Source organism: Tachyglossus aculeatus, chromosome 1 (genome assembly GCF_015852505.1).
Source record: "Tachyglossus aculeatus isolate mTacAcu1 chromosome 1, mTacAcu1.pri, whole genome shotgun sequence".
In the NCBI taxonomy this organism is placed as follows: Eukaryota; Metazoa; Chordata; class Mammalia; order Monotremata; family Tachyglossidae; genus Tachyglossus; species Tachyglossus aculeatus.
Window position 1 is genome coordinate 64,966,126 of NC_052066.1, and position 12,728 is coordinate 64,978,853.

Genomic DNA, 12,728 nt, shown 5'->3' on the forward strand with positions numbered 1-12,728 from the left:
TCAATGGTATTTGTTGGGCGCTTACCATGTGCAGAGCTCTATACTAAACACTTGGAAGAGTACAATGCAGCAGAGTTGTTAGACATGTTCCCTACTCACCAGAAGCATTCTATTTTACGATGAATAATCTACTAATCCTTCTCCCCATCCCCTCAAAACAATTACTGAACCTCACAAGCAACAGTGCCTGCCTACCAAATCAGAGGCCTCCGAACCCTGGCCTAGTGGATAGAGCACAGGCCTGGGAGTGAGAAGATCATGGGTTCCAATCCCGGCTCTGCCACCTATTGCTGTGTGACCTTGGGCAAGTCACTTCACTTCTCTGTGCCTCAGTTCCCTCATCTGTAAAATGGGGATTGAGACTGTGAGCCCCACTTGGGACGGGGACTCCGTCCAACCCGATTTGCTTATATCCACCCCAGTGCCTGGCACATAGAAAGTGCTTAACAAATACCACTATTATTATATTATTATTAATAATGATAATAATAATAATAAAAGCAAAACTAGCAATTGCTGGGGTTATTGGCTGGGGTCCATCTGGAAGTGCCCCTTCCTGAAGAGGCAATTCCAACCCAACGCTCTAGAGTTTCATGCTGGAAGGTGAGAGGGACACTAAAGGGAAATGGAGTAATCCAGTCCTGTCAGCTGCAAAAGCTCTGGTTACAAGGCTGAATGCTCCCAGCCCATCTCAGTGCCATCAAAAGCAACTGATTTATAGAGATCGCCTTTCAAGGTGTTAAGATGTTGAGAAGTTGTGTGTATGGAGGGAGCAGGGGGTGTATTCATGTCCATCCTAGCTGTCATTGCTTTAAAGCATCCATTTTCCCCTCCCCCACCATTTCCAAATTCCCTTCGAACTGCCTTGCTGGCACTTTAAATGTCAAACCTGAACTCGAGTTTCAAATTCACGCTCCCTCAAAGGCTGTTAAATAGTGCCCTTAAATGGAGATGACTGTGGAAAGCATGGATGGAGTGAGGATCACACTGGAGAAATCCTCTCCAGTTTCACCTCGACCCCTGCACCCCTGGGCCAGAAAAGTGCCGCCTCCTGCCATCCCCCAGCCGGACGGATTTGAGCATTTTGGTGAGGTCGGAGTGGGCCCCAAACTGGCGTAGACCCCCACATCTTCATCTGAGGAGCATGCTCCGATCTCTCTGTTGGGTGCCAGGGTGTGGGCTGACCTGACGAATCTAAGAGTTTCAAACTTTCAATCCAAGTGTTAGAGAAAAGATCAGTAGCCGTTTTGCTATCCACAGATTTAGAGAATCAAGATCGTAGCAAGAAATCAGGTCCAGTAAAATGAGGTTCAATCTCCCTCTTCTGCCCTGTTTCCTCCTTCCCCCTTAACCTACTCCTCCCAATAATACTTTTTATTAAAACCCCGGAAACCCGCTGTTGGGTAGGGACTGTCTCTATATGTTGCCAATTTGTACTTCCCAAGCACTTAGTACAGTGCTCTGCACACAGTAAGCGCTCAATAAATACAATTGAATGAATGAATGAAAGAGAGGGTGCATCGGAAAGTGATGAATGAAGAAATTGCTTGAGCAGAATTTATGCCCATGGCCATAAGCAGAACAAACATATGACAGACCATCACTCTTCCCATTTTTTTTTTTTTGGTATTCGCATCTGTGGCAGGAACACACGCTATACTGTCATGGGACTTTTCTTTCTTGTTTCTAAAAACAAAAAGCTCCAGCACAATTACTGTAGTTGGAATTCACCCTCCAAATGACTACCTGCCTCTTATACTATATATCTGTAAATATACGTACACATTACCCTCCACGAGGCAAACTGTTGGAGTATAATTCCCAGCCTCCTCATTCTCCCACCTGCAATCCACCCGAGCTAACAGATGTGTCTGAGTAAGTAGAAAAATTTAAGGTCCCGGGCCTGGAACTATTTCTCACTCAGTGAGATCACAGTTGGCTCACATCTGTGTTAGTTAGAAGACTGTTTTGGAACTTAAAGCAGGCAGCACAGTTAATGGTCCCATTTGACCTTGGAGGAGTCGGGGGGTTTTGCTAGCCCGTGGTGACCATTCTGGGAGTGTGACCTCAAGTCAGATTTTCTTTGCTATTTAAAAAACTGGGCATGATCTTACTGAAATTCACCGGGCGACTCTCCATCAAGCAATCTGGCATTTATTACTACTACTAATAATAATGATGGTATTTGCTAAGTGCTTACTATGTGCCAAGCACTGTTCTGAGCACTGAACACCACTACTTGTCAGCTGTGTGACTTTGGCCAAGTCACTTCACTTCTCTGTGCCTCAGTTACCTCATCTGTGCCTCATCTGGGGATTAAGACTATGAGTCCCATGTGGGACAACCTGATCGCCTTGTAACCTCCCAGTGCTTAGAACAGTGCTTTGCACATAGTAAGTGCTTAATAAATACCATTATTACTATTATTACAAAGTAATCAGGTTGTCTCACAAGGGGCTCACAGTCTTAATCCCCATTTTGCAGATGAGGGAACTGAGGCACAGAGAAGTGAAGTGACTTGTTCAAAGTCACACAGCTGACAATTGGTGGAGTCAGGATTTGAACCCATGACCTCTGACTCCAAAGCCCGGGCTCTTTCCACTGAGCCACGCTGCTTCTCTTGCTGCTGTTCTTCTCTTATGTACATATCTCTAATTCATTTATTTCTATTGATGTCTGTCTCCCTCTCTCGACTGTAAGCTCGATGTGGCCAGGGAATGTGTCTGTTATATTGTTCTATTGTACTCTCCTAAGTGCTTAGTACAGTGCTCTGCATACGGTAAGACCTCAATAAATACGATTGACTGATTGACTGACTTGTCTGTCTGGGTAACTGACTCCCAGTTTTCAAATGGGTTGCAACATTAGCTGAAGATTTTGCCCTACTGTATCTGTAAAATGTTTCCTCTGTCCTCTTTGCTTTTGGTAACACAATTTCAGCTCTCCATAAGGCAATTGTTTGGGTAACCTGCCGTTTATTATCCTCCCATATCCCATCCAGCACAGCTGTGTGTTGAGTTGAGCCTAGCTTCAATTCTAGGAGTCTGACTTTATTTTAGGAGTTCGTTCTATGTGATCCTGTCATGATATTTGATATTGAGCATATTTCCCATAAGTGATAGTTGATGGAAGTGCCCAAGGAGTCTGATGGGGCTTCTTTGTGGAGACCAGATCTCACAGTCCTAGCGGTTCGTTCAATCGTATTTATTGAGCGCTTACTGTGTGCAGAGCTCTGTTCTGAGTGCTTAGGAAAGTACAATACAACAGTAAGCAGACACGTTCCCTGCCAACACTGCAGCTCATAGAATTTTAGTTTACCGTGGAGCCAAATAGCGTATTGCCGGTTTGGTTTGATGGTCTCCCAAAGGATCTGCTGACCTTCTTGATTCAATTTTCTACTTCTTTACTGTAGCATCGTTGTTCCTAAAAACTCCTCACCACTGGCTTTAAAGCAGTCCACCACCTCGCCCCCTCCTACATCACCTTGCTTCCCTCCTTCTGCAACCCAGTCCACACATTTTGCTCCTCTGGTGCTAAACTTCTCACTGTGCCTCGATCTCACCTGTCTCGACGCCAAACCCTGGCCCACATCCTGCTTCTGGCCTGAAACACCCTCCCTTCTCAAATCCAACAGACAATCGCTCTCCCCACTTCATAGCCTTATTGAAGGCACATCTCCTCCAAGACGCCTTCCCAAACTAAGCCCCCTTTTCCTCATCTCCCATTCTCTGCTGCATCACCCTAACTTCCTCCCTTTGCTCTTCCCTGCTCCCAGCCCCACAGCACTTATCTGTAATTTTCTTTGTTTGTATTGATGTCCCCCACAGACTTGCCCAAAGTCACATAGGGAATGTGACTGTTTATTGTTGTATTGTGCTCTCCCAAGCACGTGGTACAGTACTCTGCACACAGTAAGTGCTCAATAAATATGATTGAATGAACGAATGAATACGTGAATTCTCATGAGCAGGGTTGATTTACACATGTTTTTTCTTTAGCAAAACCTGGCAACACTCACCCTCTGGCCTGGGTTTTGCCTATTCCTGCCTTGGAATAACTGTATAAATTGGTTGTGTATGAAACGAACTTCCATGGGAACTTAATTAAAAGGAAAGCTCACTCTTGCCAAACCCAGATCATTTTTTCTGTCTGAGTGATGCAGGGTTCAAGTTTCACTTTGGAAGGGGGAACCAATATTGGGAAATAATTCAGGCTACCAATCTATATATTCAGCGTGGCTCAGTGGAAAGAGCCCGGGCTTTGGAGTCAGAGGTCATGGGTTCGAGTTCTGGCTCTGCCGCTTGTCAGCTGTGTGACTTTGGGTAAATCACTTAACTTCTCTGGGCCTCAGTTAACCTCATCTGTAAAATGGGGATTAAGACTGTGAGCCCCACGTGGGACAACCTGATCACCTTGTAACCTCCCCAGAGCTTAGAACAGTGCTTTGCACATAGTAAGCGCTTAATAAATTCCGTTATTATTGTTATTATTTTACCTGTTTATATCATTGGATATCTCCAATTGGGAGGGTTCCAGGCACCATCGACTGCTCTTTTAGATTCCATTTCTGTGTGCAGAGAGTTTCCAGTACTCTACCAGTCACGACTATGGGACAGAAAGTCAAGCAGAGGGATGCGCATTCCATTCCTCTGTACAGTGCTCTGCACACAGTAAGCGCTCAATAAGTACGATTGATGATGATTCCTAGCTTGGGCAGGGACTAGCGAGTGGAAGACAATCTGCTACAGGTCAAAACTCACTCGTGCTGGGCAGCAGTGGCAGGGGAGAGAGTCGAGGGTGGAGACCCAAGTTGACTGAGTGGAAGGAGGAAATGGTCAACCACTTCCATATTTTGCCCAAGAAAATTGTATGGATCCACTATCAGAACGATTGCAGATGGAGAACGGGGAATTCTGGGAGAGATGTGTCCATGGAGTCGCTACGGGTCGGAGACAACTCGACAGCGTAAGACGAGACAGGCTGGGCTCATGGCTCTTTCCGTTTCCTCCAGGTTTCAGAGACAGATGTCCGAACCCTGCCACCCCTTCCCTCCGCAGTCAGGGATTCCCGGAGACGGACGTCCAGGGTACCACCGGCAGATGTCAGAGCCTGGAGTCCCTGTGGCTCCCCCTCCACCTCAGGGATTCAAACAGGAATATCATGATCCTCTCTACGAGCATGGCGTTCCGGGCATTTCAGGGCCTCCCAGACATGGTTACCAATCTCCAATGGGAATTAAGCAAGAGCCCAGGGATTACTGCATCGATTCAGGTCTGTATGAATTTTAGTCTCCAGCCCTGTTGGAAATTCTTACCCTTTACCCTCGGTTGATGGAAGAGAAGAATAAAGACGGAGGCTGGTGGGGGACAATATATGAGTCAATAAGTTCCTCCACAGGGCAGGCTCGTTCAGCCTCGCGGGGAGATGGAGAAGCTGTGCGGCTTAGTGGATAGAGCCCGGTCCTGGGAGTCAGAAGAACCTGGGCTCTAAACCGGCTCTGCCGCTCATCTGCTGTGTGATCTTGGGCAAGTCCCTTCACTTCTCTGGGCCACATCTGTAAAATGGAGATTAAGACGTGTGCCCTATGTGGGATAATAACCGTGTCCAACCCAGATATCTTGCATCTACCCCAGCGCTTAATACAGTGCCTGACGCTTAGTAAGCGCTTAGCAAATATTACAATTATTATGATTTGTAGAGTAACGCAGTTCACCCAGGCTTCAGCCTCCACCCTCCTCTATAATAATAATAATAATTGTGCCCTCACAGTCACTCCCATGCCCAGGAGATTTACCCTGCCCATAGTGCTCCCTGCCCCGTCACACATCCAGCGCTTAGAACTATGTGCTTGGCACATAGTAAGTGCTTAAAAAATACCATCAAAAAAAAATTCACATTCCAAGATGTAGGGACAGGTAGAAGATCAGGGTATATCGGTGTGGCACCATCAATCCCTCCCTTATCAATCCATCAGTCAGTGGGAGTCGGAAGGTCATGGGTTTTAATCCCAGCTCTGCCACTTGTCTGCTGTGTGACCTTGGGCAAATCACTGCGCTTCTCTGGACCTCAGTGACCTCATCTGTAAAATGAGGATTGAGACTGTGAGCCCCACGTGAGACAGGGACTATGTCCAACCCGATCTGCGTGTATCCACCCCAGTACTTAGTACAGTGCTTGGCACATAGTTAAGCGTTTAACAAATACTATAATTATTATTATTACTATGTGCAGAGCACTGTGGTAAGCATTTGGGAGAGGACAATTCATCAGAGAGTTGGTAGATATGATCCCTGCTCACAAGAAGCTCACAGTGTTTATCCCAGCAGCAGTAGCTCTAGTGGAGTACTACATTCTTAACTGGACCTATACCCCAGTCTCCGGCCCTGATTACCTGGTATCTACCTCAGCGCTTAGTACAGTGCCTGGCACACAGTAAGCGCTTAACAAATACCATTTAAAAAAAAAAATCTCCCACCAAGACAGTTGGGGAACCCAGGTGGAAAGCCGGCATTTGGCTTGGGGGTGGCGGAGAGGTCATGTGAGACTCGATTTAGGTGATTCCCAGGCCAAAATTGGTTTGACCTTGAATCAGAAAGCACGGGGCAGACTTCACCACAGAAGCTCGATTGCAAACACTAAGCCCTCGAGTTCCCAAAATAACTAAAAGAGAGGTTCACCATTCATACTTCTCTCTCCCTCCCACTGTAATAAGAGGTTGTGACATTCAGATCTATAATTCAGATCTCCACAGCACAGTATAGGTATGCCTGGGGAAAAGGTACTGCCTTCTTTTCCTCCCCACCCAAATCTATTATCTCACTCAGTGGCTTTGCCCAGGACAGTTTCACAGCAGGCGAAATTGTTTTCACTAAACCACTTGTGCCCTAATATTGTTCAGGATAGCTGACTCGTCAGCAGCTAACGCTGGGGGGATTTGGTAATAATAACAATAACAATGATAATAATGGTATTTGTTAAGCGCTTACTTTGTGCAAAGCCCTGTTCTAAGTGCTGGGAGTATACAAGGTGATCAGGCTGTCCCACGTGGGGCTCACAGTCTTAATCCCCATTTTACAGATGAGGGAACTGAGGCACAGAGAAGTGAAGTGACTTGCCCAAAGTCACACAGCTGACAAGTGGTGGAGTCGGAATTAGAACACATGACCTCTGACTCCCAAGACCAGGCTCATTCCACAGAGCCACGCTGCTTCTCTACAGAGCCATTTCAATTGGGTCCAAAGCGTTTAAGAGCGTTAGGCGGAAGAGGGGTCGACAGAGTGGTTTTTTGATAATATCTTATCCAACATGTGGCTGATTACTGATCCGAGTCTGCTGGATTAGTGGCTTGTCCCAGGAGGTGTTGCCTCTAAGACTCCCCCAACCCTCTGCAGCCTGCTTGCCTGAACTCTGGGAACCAGCTTGGGGCCGCTTATTCATTTTTCATTCATTTCGTCATATTTATTGAGCACTTCATTCATTCAGTAGTATTTATTGAGCACTTACTGTGTGCAGAGCACTTACTGGGTACCAAGCACTTTCTATGCACTTGGGAGAGTATAAAAATAAACAGACACATTCTCTGCCCACAAGGAGCTTACAGTCTAGAGAGAGAGACGGACATTAATATAAATAAATAGCAGCCTAGTGGGAAGAGCACAGGCCTGGGAGTTAGTGGACCTGGATTCTAATCCTGACTCTGCCAGTTGCTTGCTGTGTGACCTTGGGTAAGTCACTTCACTTCTCTGGGCCTCGGTTTCTTCTACTATAAAAAGGGAATTTTTTCCTTCCTACTTAAGACTGTGATCTCCCAGGCGGGATAGGGACTGTGGTGTAATTTGTACTGACCCCAATGCTTAAACAGTGTTTAAGGAAGCACTTAAGAAGTACTCTAAATCAAATGAGCAGACTCAGAGCTGAGGAAAGGAAACTCTCAAAAGGCCACCTACTAATTCATTCAATCGTATTTATTCAGCGCTTACTCTGTGCAGAGCACTGTACTAAGGTCTTGGGAAGTACAGTTCGGCAACAGATAGAGACAGTCCCTACCCAACAACGGGCTCACAGTCTAGAAGATAATAATGGTATTTGTTAAGTTCTTACTATGTGCCAAGCATTGTCGCTGGGGTAGATAGAAGGTTATCAGGTTGTCCCACTTGGGGCTCAGTCGTAATCACCATTTTACAGATGAGGTAACTGAGGCACAGAGAAGTGAAGTGACTTGCCCAAAGTAACTCAGCTGACAAGTGGTGGAGACGGGATTAGAACCCACGATCTCTGATTTCCAAGCCCGTGCTCTTTCCACTAAGCCATGCTTCACTGATGTGCTGCCTTCCTGAGGACTGTAAGCTCCTTGTAGGCCGGGAACGTGTCTACCAACTCTGCTGTATTGTGCTCTCCCAAATGCTCAGTCCAGTACTGTGCATACACAGTAAATGCTCGATAAATACCACTGATTAACCAAGGTTTTCAGGGCAGGCTCTGAAGCAGAGCCATGAGAATGTAGTTCTGAAACTTTTGAGGCTTCTGATCATAATCGCAGCTAATAGTAGATGGGTTCTGCAGATTTGGGAAAAGTCATGTCAAAAAAATACAGTTGACCTGTGCAGATAATAGTATTGGAACTTGTTAAGCGCTTACTATGTTCCCAGCACTGATCAAAGCACTGGGGTAGATACAAGATAATCAGGTTGGACACAGTCCCTGTCCCACATGGGGCTCACAGTCTTCCCCATTTAACAGATGAGGTAACGGAGGTCGAGAGAAGTGAAGTGACATGGTGGAGCAGGGATTAGAACCCAGGTCCTTCTCACTCCCAGGCCCGTGTTGTGTCCACTAAGCCACATAATAATAATGATGGCATTTGTTAAGCGCTTATTATGTGCAAAGCACTGTTCTGCCTCATGGTACCTCCCAGCTGGGAAATCATGGAAGTCATTTGGGAGTTTATGCGTCTTTGGGGCATTTGGTCCCAGGAGGGGTACCGAATAATAGTAATAGTGGTATTTGCTAAGCACTTATTGGATGCCAATCAATCAATCAATCGTATTTATTGAGCACTTACTGTGTGCAGAGCACTGTACTAAGCGCTTGGGAAGTACAAGCTGGCAACATATAGAGACAGGCCCTACCCAACAGTGGGCTCACAGTCTAGGAGGCCAGTCTAGGCTCCAGGAGGCCTTCCCATACTGAGCCCCTTCCTTCCTCTCCCCCTCATCCCCCTCTCCATCCCCCCCATCTTACCTTCTTCCCTTCCCCACAGCACCTGTATATATGTATATATGTTTGTACTTATTTATTACTCTATTTATTTATTTTACTTGTACATATCTATTCTATTTATTTTGTTAGTATGTTTGGTTTTGTTCTCTGTCTCCCCATTTTAGACTGTGAGCCCACTGTTGGGTAGGGACTATCTCTATATGTTGCCAATTTGTACTTCCCAAGCGCTTAGTAAGTAAGTAAGCGCTCAATAAATACGATTGATGATGATGATTGATTGATTAGAAGGGGGAGGACTGTATCAAGCCAAGCACTGTATCAAGCACTGGAGTATAAAATAATCAGGTCCGACACAATCCCTGTCCCTCATGGGGCTCCTAATCTAAGTAGGAGGGAAAATAAGTATTGAGTCGCTGGTTTAAAGATGAGGAAACAGAGGCACAGAGAAGTTAAGTGACCTGCCTAGGTCACACAGCAGGCCAGCGGCAGTCGGGATTAGGACCCAGGTCCTCTAACTCCCAGACCCGCTCTCTTTTCACTAGAGATCTGGCATGTTCCTGCAAAGGCCACTGAAATCTTAGTATTTGGTTTCAAAAAGCATTTTTGTATTACAGCGAAGTCTAGACGAGCACTTGGAAACAAAAACGCAGCTTGGAAAATAGGTGGAGTACCGCCCTTCAGCAAAGAGTTTAAGTGCTACCCTGAGGGAAGAGGGGAATCGTAATTGTGGAGCTTGGGCACGGAAACGTTGTTGCCAGCGTGCCTCGAAGAGATGGATAAGAAGCAGCATGGTATAGTGGAGAGAGCCCGAGCTTGGGAGTCAGAGGGCGTGAGTTCTCATCCGGGCTCCATTCCTTGTCTTCAGTGTGGCCTTGGACAAGTCACTTCACTTCTCTGGGCCTCAATTCCCTCATCTGCAAAATGGGGAAGACTGTGAGCTCCATGTGGGACAGGGACTTTGTCCAACCTGACTAGCTTGTATCTACCCCAGTGCATAGAACAGTGCTTGGAACATAGTAAGTGCTTAGCAAATATTATTATTATTATTAGCAACTCAGAAGAAACCTTTTTTTCTGCCCTGCCGGCGTGTGGTGCTGGAAGGAACAGGAGAATGTTAGGCTGGTTCCAACCTTCTCCCGTGGACCATTCATTCATTGTCACATTTATTGAGCGCTTTCTGTGTGCAGAGCACTGTACTAAGGGCTTAGAATAATAATAAGAAGAATAATAATAATGGTATTAAGTGCTTACTATGTGCCAAGCACTGTTCTAAGAGCTAGGATAGATACAAAGTTATTGTGGGGCTCACAGTCTTAATCTCCATTTTACAGATGAGGTAACTGAGGTACGGAGAAGTTAAGTGACTTGCCCAAAGTCACACAGCTGACAAGTGGTGAAGCTGGGGTGACCTCTGACTCCCAAGTTCCACTAAGCCACGGAAGAGTACAATACAACAATAAACAGACACATTCCCTGCCCAAAACGAGCTTATAGCCTAGAGGGGAAGAAACAGACATCAATATAAATAAATTATAGATGTGTACATAAGTGCTGTGGGGCTGGGAAGGGGGAGAGCAAAGGGAGCAAGTCAAGGTGATGCAGAAGGAAGTGGGAGATGAGGAAAGGTGGGCTTAGTCTGGGAGGGCCTCTTGGAGGAGATGTGCCTTCAGTAAGGCTTTGAAGGGGGGGCAAGAGGGATAGTTTGGCAGATTTGAAGAGGGGGGGCATTCCAGGCCAGAGGCAGGACGTGGGCTATGGATCGGTGGTAAGATAGGTGAGATGGAGGCACAATGAGAAGGTTAGCACCAGAGGAGCGAAGTATCTGGGCTGGGTTGGAGTAAGAGAGAAGGGAGGTGAGGTGGAGGGGGGGCAAGGTGGTTAAGTGCTTTAAAGTCAATAGTGAGGAGTTTTTGTTTGGTACAGAGGTGGGTGGGCAACCGCTGGAGTTTTTTGAGGAGAGAGGTGACAGGTCCTGAACGTTTTTCTATAAAAATGATCCGGGCAGTAGAGTGAAGTATGGACTGGAGTGGGGAGAAACAGGAAAGCTGGAAGGTCAGCAAGGAGCCCCATGCAGTAATCCAGGCGGGATAGGATGAGTGATCGTATTAACGTGGTAGTAGTTTGGATGGAGAGGGAAGGGCAGATTTTATCAATGTTGTGAAGGTGGGACTGACAGGATTAAGTGATGGACTGAATATGTGGGTTGAATGAGAGAAAGGAGTCGAGAGGACTCCACCGTGAGCTCTCCTGAGCAACTCACCTGCCCAAGTGAATGGTAGAGCGTAATCTTCCTGGTTGATCTATCCCTCAGAGTTTCATTTGTGGCTTTCACAAGTAGGGAAAAAAATAATTGACATCCTCCCAGAGGCTTTCTTAGCACATAAATAAGGGGTGGAGTGGGTGAGGTTTCTGCTGCTTTGAGACAGAATCAGTTGGTCCATCAGTGGTATTTATTGAGTGCTTTTCATGCACAAAGCCCTGTAAGAAGCGCTTGGGGAAGTTCATTACAACAGAGTCGGTAGATGCAGTCTCTGCCCACAAGGAGCTTACAGTCTAGAAGGGCAGACATGAAAATAAATTACAGATAGTGGGGAAGAGAGAGTATAAGGATCTCTACATAAGTCCTCTGCGTTTGGGGTGAATAATCAATGTTGAGCATATACATCTGCTTAAATTTCACCGGGAAATTCTCATCAAGGTTTTTGGATGTTTTCCTGGGAAGCCTGCAAAATCAAAACCCCATCCAAGGAAGGGAACTTTCTTGGTGAGGCCCTGAAGCGGAGCTCTATCCTAGTTGGAATGGCAGATTATCTTTTTTTTTTAAATCAGGGACTCGGTAGATGTGTTGCCATCTTTAAGCTCCAGTAATCTGGACAGCATTACTGAGGTGGAAGAGTGAGGTAAGGATTTGCACACACATGTGGGAATTCAGTTTCCCCACTTTGCCGTTGGCGTGGTGAGATGATGCCCACAGAAGATAGTGGCTAAGTGTACACAGGGGTTTTGCTTGAGTGTGTCTCTCAGGAGATGTCTAAGCTACCCAACCCAACCCTAGTTGTTCATTTTGGTCCTGGCTTCGTAACTGCAAATCCCCTAATCGCTTTAGTCCTAAAAATACTCTGACCTCCTGAGGCGGGATTGAATGAGATCATCAGCAGTAAAACGGAGCAGATGGGGAAAGATTAAGGGTCTGGGCCCTCTTTCGTCTCCCCATCAGCCTACGTAGTTAACGAGGGACGAAAGATTGGGCGTATGACTTTTTGAGATCCCGTTCAATCAGTGGTATTTACCAAGCACTTTCACACTCTGGAAAAAACGTATTCTCCATGAAATATTTTTCGTACAAGTCACGAATTAGGAAGTCTTTTGATTGTCATCCTTCACTTTTTTCGTGAAAAAGATCCCATCTGAAACGGGCATCCCCCGCTGCAGTGGATGGAACTGGATCTAGAGGTGAAGTTTAGGGGGGAGGCAGTGAGGAGCAAAGGCTTCTGGCGATTCTGGGCAGG

The 12,728-nt window shown here is 46.2% G+C and overlaps 1 protein-coding gene across 2 annotated transcripts in view; it reads left to right on the forward strand.

The window, feature by feature from the left end:
- The window catches only part of ETV5 (ETS variant transcription factor 5), a 120,542-nt gene that overhangs the window by 63,857 nt on the left and 43,957 nt on the right, over window positions 1-12,728 (forward strand). For both annotated transcript variants that reach the window (XM_038749411.1, XM_038749420.1), the window contains exon 8: window positions 5,012-5,271. In XM_038749411.1, the coding sequence (XP_038605339.1) occupies window positions 5,012-5,271 (260 nt within the window). The remainder of the gene's footprint in view (window positions 1-5,011; window positions 5,272-12,728) is intronic.